Raw genomic sequence first — 6,840 nt, forward strand, 5'->3', positions numbered from 1 at the left:
AAAAGAAGAAGGGTCCCGACCCGAAACGTCAGCTTTCCTGCTCCTCTGATGCTGCCTGGCCTGCTGTGTTCCTCCAGCTCCAAACTGCGTTATCTCTGAAAGTAGTGAACTCATTTTACACATTCAAGTATAATCTTATAAAAGTCAGGTCTTGTGGATGCTGGAGATCTGAATGAAAAGGGAAGTGTTGGAGGAATTCAGTGGGTCTGGCAACATTTGTGGAGAGAGGAACAGAGTTAATGCTCCAAACCCAAAATGACTCTTCAGAGAGGATAGTCTTGACTTGGCCAAAATATTAAAAGTTTCATTTTTAGAGGAATGACAATTGATACCTAGCTACATAATTTAAGAACAAAGGAAAGACTTGCATTTTATAGCGCCTTTCACGCCTTCAGGATGTCCCAAAGTGCCTTAGGGTCAATTTAATACTTTTGAAGTGCAGTCATTCCCACAAAATGGGCGACTCAGAAGCCAATTGTGCGCAGCAAGATCCCGCAATCTGTATGATGAGATTTGTCTTAATGATGTTAGCTGTCAGACAAGGTATTGACCAGGATACCGGTGATAATTCCCTGTCTGTACTTTAATATATGCTGTGGAATTTGAGAAAGCAGACAAGTAAGGTCACTTGTGTGTGCAGGAACAGAAAGAGATGCTGCTGTTTGGTATCTTTCACTAAAATATGAGTTAATTTCTATATTTGGGATCACAAACAGAGATTGCTGAAAAAACTCGTCAGGTCTGACACCTGACCACTCAGGTCTGTGGAGAGACAGCAGAATTTACGTTTCGGGTCCAGTGACTCTTCTTCAGACCCTTCCCTTTTCGAGATGCTGGGAAAGCTCTAACTGTTGAGTGTGTGTGATTCTGTGACCCAGTTCAGAGAGCAGGTGAGTTCACTCTTATAACCCCTGGGTCACCTAGCCATACTCAAAACTAGACAGTAAATGTAAACTGATTTTTGAGCATGTGGGATCCACTTACAAGCAAGCCCAGTGACACTGAACCTGTAAGTCTCTGGAGAACAAATCTGAAATTTGTAACCAGTAAGAGTTAATGTTGTTTAATTTTAAAAAGTGGAGGAATTTGCAAACATTGCATCAATTGTCCTTTCCACTTTATTAAATCTCTCCTGCAGAAATTTCAATCATTTCTTTTCCCATTTGTTTAGGAGGAGTGACTGAGCAAACTGCACCCGTACCAAAGCCACGTGACCGTCCGCAATCCTTTACAGAGAGGTATCTGTGTTCCGGTTGGTTAACCAAGACTTTTGTTTAATATATCATAAAACCAAGAACTGTGGAACCTGGAACTCTGAAACAAAAACAAAAATAGCTGGAGAAACTCAACAGATCAGGCAGCACCTGTGGAGAGAAAGCAGAATCAACATTTTGGATGAAAGGGTCACTGGATTCTTTTGACTCTGCTTTCTCTCCACAGATGCTACCAGACCTGCTGTGTTGCTCCAGCAATTTATGTTTGTTTTTTCATTTGTTAGATATTGATATTGAACTTGTTAGAAAACAAGTTGTTTTATTTAACTGAATTGGACAGTGTTGTTGTCGGGGCACAGGGCTTGGACAGGGAACCAGGTTCTATTTTCAGTTAATATGACTCGCTGCATCAGTTGTGATTTTTTTTACCTGGTGGGTGACTGTTTGGTACTTCATGTTAGTCATTGAGATCTCTTGATGGCTTTGTGCACTGGATTGAATTTTTGTAATTCATACAGCCCTGTATCTCCTAGCTCCTCAGGCCGCTTTCAGTCTCTTCAAGAACATGGGAATCTGATCAGCTTCTTTCTGAATTAGTCTCCACTCCAATCATTGTGATTTTCCTTATGGCTGTTTTGAGAAATGGTGCTTGCCTCATTTTTCGCTGCTGTTCTGGCATGTCATCAATTGAGAGTCAAGACCGATGCTGACCATCTATTGGATTGGGGCAATGGATGACATTGTCCTTCTCTTGTGTGCGCGAAATCCTTTCCAGTAGTCATTGCTAGATGCTGATCAGGAAGTGTAAGCATTGGCTTTTTACACCCATCCTTTAATTAATTAATTTAATTATCATAGTGGAACGTTCGCTTCATCTAACCTGTCATCTTACCTTTCGCTCCTAACTTCTTGTTCACTCTCGCATCCCCCGACTCCCATCATTCTTAAATGAATATTTCTCTCCCTTTTGAAAGCCTGAATTCTCTCTGTATTTCTGACCATCTAGAGCATAGGACTGCATTATTTTAAAATTTATTTGTTATCCATCCCTAATTGACCTTGAGAAGGTGGTGGGTTGCCTTCTTGAGCCATTGTAGTCCATCATGTGTTGTTGCAATCACAGTGCTGTTAGAGAGTTTGAGAATTTTAGCTCCAGGTATCCATGATGAGTCCATGCTTGTGTTTGTACTTCATTCGAACATTCTCCCATCTAAATCTAACATAACTCTCTATTCCCTTCTGTCTCATATACCTATCTAATTTCCTCTTAAATCCATCTCTAACATTCACTTGAACTACTTCCAATGGTGATATGTTCCACATTGTCAATAACAAAGAAGTTTCTTCTGAATTTCCAATTGAACTTTCTGGTGATTATCTAATACTGATGGAATCTAGTTATACTGTTGCCCAGAAGAACTTTCTCCAGAAATGCATGCAGAATTCTAAATGTGGACTAAGCAAGGTTCAATGCAGTTTATCACACCTTCCCTACTTCTCAATTCTATCCCTCTAGAAGTAAGGTCTGGTGCTTGATTTGTTTTTATGGTCTTGTTAACCCCATTAGTGATTGCAGTCTCATTGGTGTAATTAATTACCAGTGTTCTTTTCTCTACATCGCCTAGACATGCACCTTCCTGGTAATAAGTGACCTCCTTATTCTTCCTATCACAACATACTAGCTCACATTTATCTATGTTGGACTTAATTTGATAATTAACTTCCATTCAGCCAGTTTATTCATGTCCACCTGTAACTATTTACACTCCTCTTCACGACAGCATGTTCCCTCTAAGTGGGTATCATCCACAAGTTTAGATCTGACAACTTTGATTCCAGAGTCCAAGCGGTTAGTGTAAATCGTGGACAGAATCTCAGCACTGATCCTTGTGGAGCAGCACTTCACACTTCCTGCCATTTTGAGAAAATATCCTTTTCTTCCACTCTTTTTTTTTTAATTTAAGCCAGCGACAGTCCATTCTGCCACTTATGCCTGACTCTAGTAGTGTATTCCTATTATTAATAAGGGTTCTAAGAGGAGAACCCACCTTTCAGTGGTTAACTAAAGTTAGGGAAAGTGTCAAATTTGAGGGAAACGCATAGAACTGCACTAAGACAAGGGACAGGTCAGATTATTGATCAGAATATTAAAAAATGGCATAGAATGACTGTAGTTTAACCAAAAGGAAGAAATTAGACTGTGAGACAAAGCTAGTTAGGAATGCAAAACAGATAGCAAGAGTTTCTACCAGTATTTAAAAAGGAAAGAGTAAGTAAAGTGAGTATTGGTCTCTAGAGAGTGAAAATGGGGAGTTAATAGTAGATAAACAAATGGCACATGTAACAAATAAATATATTGCTTCTGTCTGAGGATACAAAGAAAGTCACAGTAATGCCTGTAAATCAGGAGATGGAAGGGAGAAAGGATCCAGGTGCAATTACAATCACATGGAAAGTAGTACTGAGCAAACTGATGGAGCTGCAAGCTGGCAAGTCTCAGGGGTCTGATGGACTTCATCTTAAGGTCTTAAAAGAGATTGCTAATGAGGTAATAGATGTGTTCATACTGATTTTCCAAAATTTCCCAAATTCAGGAAAAGTTTCCTTGAACTAAAAAGTAGCAGATTTAACCCTCTATTCGGGAAAGGAAGAGGCAGAAAACAGGAAAATGTGGATTAGTGAGCTTGATGTCTGTCTTGGGAAAGGTATTAGAATTGATCATTAAAGAGATATAAACTACACAGTTCAAGTAAAAAAAAAAATCAACGTAATCAGGAACGGATAGCATGGTTTCATCAAAGAGAAATCATGTTGAACCAATTTATTGGAGTTCTTTGAAAGAGTGACACACATCAAGGGGAGCCTTTAGGAATGATGTAATTTCGTTGGAGGCATTTCATAGGAGGTTTACCAGATGGTAGCTGGAATGAACAGGTTGTCTTGTGAGGAAAGTTGGACAATCTGGGATTGTTTCCACTGGAATTTAGCGTGAGGAAGACTTGACTGAAGTGTTTTAAGACCCTGAATGGTCTTGACAAGATGGACTTAGAAAAGATGGTTGTTCTTGTGGGTCAGTCTAGGACAAGGATCACTTTTAAAATTAGGGGTCATGCTTTCAGGACAGAGATGAGAAGAAACTTTTGGCTGAGTATTGTGTGGCTTTGGAACACACTGCCTCAGAAGGCGGTAGAAGGAGGGTCATAGACAACTTTTAAGACAGAGGTGGATGGATTCTTGTTAGGCAGGGGAATTGAGAGTTATTGGAGGTAAGTGTGAATGTGGAATTTGAAACACACAGATCATTTGATCTTATGGTGGAGCAGACTCAAGGGGCAAATAGCGTACTTCTGCTTCTGTTTCGTATGTTTGTAAAATAATTCAATAAGGTTGAGAAAGCATGAACTTCCCTTTTGTAATCTAGTCTGACTACTTTATTTTTTATGTTTAGATGTTTTTCTGTTATATCTTTGAGTAAAGATCCTATTATCCTTCCTACTACCAGTGTTCAGCATAGTCCACAGTTTCAACTCTATTTTTGATTATAAGAACTATGTTCCCCATTCTGCTCACACTATTCTCTTTCCTGTCTCTCATCATTTTGACATTGCCATTTATTCTGTCTATTAAATACACTTGGATACAATCCATCCCAACTGTGTGTTTTGTCACTCAAGCCTGTGGAGCATTTCAGATATTGAAGCTGTAGAATTTTTGACTGCTTTCGGGATGAAGGAAGAAATGACTTTGCAGTGGAAATATGGTTGTCCTTTCACATCTGTCTTTTATTTGGATCAATAGTTGGGCTCTGATTGCAGGTTAAAATATGAATGAGGGAGGAAGGGAATCATCCTCCAGGAAAGTGTGTTTTGCAGCTTCTTCCCTGCCCTGACTGTCCCACTGGAAGGGCCTTTCTTCCAATTCACTTCTCAACTGGAGGAAGCATATAATTGAGAGTGAACTTGAAGCTGTCACATTGTTCAGAGGCTGCTGGATGCTGAGCTGCAAAGGGACGGAAGCTGTGTTGCTTTAGTCTGTTAAATGCAATGATCTTTCCTTCTTTTGAAAGTAATGTCTGGTGATCTTGCAGTGTGTTTGTTGGTGAGCAGTTACTTTTGGATAAAACTCAGTATCTCTCAAGTCACCAGTAATCATCTTAGTTTCTTGTTTGTTAAGGTTTTTCATTTCGAAGTCTGCAATGGCAATATAAAGCACAGGTATGGCTTAAATGGCAAGAAATGTAACTACTATCTGAAAAGCATGATCAAATTGAAAATCATGGCACAAATCATTCCCTAGAGCCAAAACTTCAGTATTTTATTTACATACCTTGTTTGGAAATGGATATCAACGTTAAAGTGAATAGTGTCATACAAAGTAATGCTACAACTTACAGACTGAAGCATTTGAATGCTTTACATGACTACATTAGTTTTAAAGCTGCTTGGGTATTTCTTGTCTGTCCAGTCCTAATCATGCCCTTTCCACCACCCCACAATTTGAATTCAATTTAGTAAAATTTCTGCAGTAACGCCTTTTGTAGGAAACGTGGCAGTTTTGTTGCCGTGGTTTTCTGATCATTTAATTGTTTCAAACAGGAAAGGCGAAGACAACAAACCTAAAGACCATCCTTGGATGGCATTGGTGAATTCTGAAGTAAAGAGAAGACCCGCACCCCCCCGGCCCGGAGCACCCACCAACCCCAGCAGCACTCAGCAAGAGACCACAGAATCCATTCCCTTAAATCCATTTGAAGTGGATGAGGAGGAGGAAACAAGCAATGTGTCTGAGAAAGTGCAGAGTGCAGCACCCATGGAAACAACTCCCAAATCAAACCATCCATGGTATGGCATTCAACCAGCCAACAGTCCTAGGAGCAAGAAGCGGCCTGCACCCCGAGCACCAAACGCATCCCCTTCAGGTGAGTTGGATACTGAGTTCCTGAGCTCTCAGCTCACTGTGGGTTCATGTTGGATATGTGTAGAATGTTTAGAGTGGATTATGTTCCTGAAAAGAGAGATTTTTGCATACAGAGATATCTAGAGTGGCAACAGTACTCAGTGATAGAGGGCTTGAAGAACAGCCCAATCTGAAGTCCTTTATTGTTTGTAAAATGACCTTTCTTTTCCAGAATTTCAGTTTTGGCTGCTCAGCATTGCCAAACTAATGAAAAGGGAGAGGGAGCTGGTGCTGCAGTTTGTGGATGATGTGCAAACGACAAGCAGCAAGATACTATGTAAAGTAACATACTACTTAAGGTCGCTGCAGGGTGAGCCCAGGTTCGAAGCTCATGAGGCACTCTAAGGCATTTTGGGCACTGGTAATGTCCCCTACGTCTGGGTCAGGTCAAACCTCTCCTTCCTACCTAGGTAAACATCCACAAAATATTACCAGATGTGTCCTCCCCATTATTTGGAACCTCAAATCTGTCTCAGTCTTCATGTCTGTTGAGCTAATGTTAAGGTATAAGTGTACATAATCTTTACAGATACAATATAGGATATAAAATACATATACAGTTATCCCAATATACGCAATCTGTTTTCTGTAGCTATTTACATAATTGTTCAAATTGGCCTGAAGGTACATTGTTGTTATCAGCAATTTAAAAACCCTAAAGAGTCAGTAA

General features: G+C 40.0%; 1 protein-coding gene across 1 annotated transcript in view; it reads left to right on the top strand.

The window, feature by feature from the left end:
* Positions 1-6,267, top strand: part of micall1a (MICAL-like 1a) — a 22,109-nt gene extending 15,842 nt beyond the window's left edge. The window contains exons 5-6 of the mRNA XM_048593363.1: positions 1,172-1,238; positions 5,810-6,267. Of these exons, the coding sequence (XP_048449320.1) occupies positions 1,172-1,238; positions 5,810-6,254 (512 nt within the window). The 3' untranslated portion in view covers positions 6,255-6,267. The remainder of the gene's footprint in view (positions 1-1,171; positions 1,239-5,809) is intronic.
* Positions 6,268-6,840: the final 573 nt, after the last annotated feature.

This window comes from Rhincodon typus, unplaced genomic scaffold, assembly GCF_021869965.1.
Source record: "Rhincodon typus isolate 14 unplaced genomic scaffold, sRhiTyp1.1 hic_rhity00002710, whole genome shotgun sequence".
NCBI lineage: Eukaryota > Metazoa > Chordata > Chondrichthyes > Orectolobiformes > Rhincodontidae > Rhincodon > Rhincodon typus.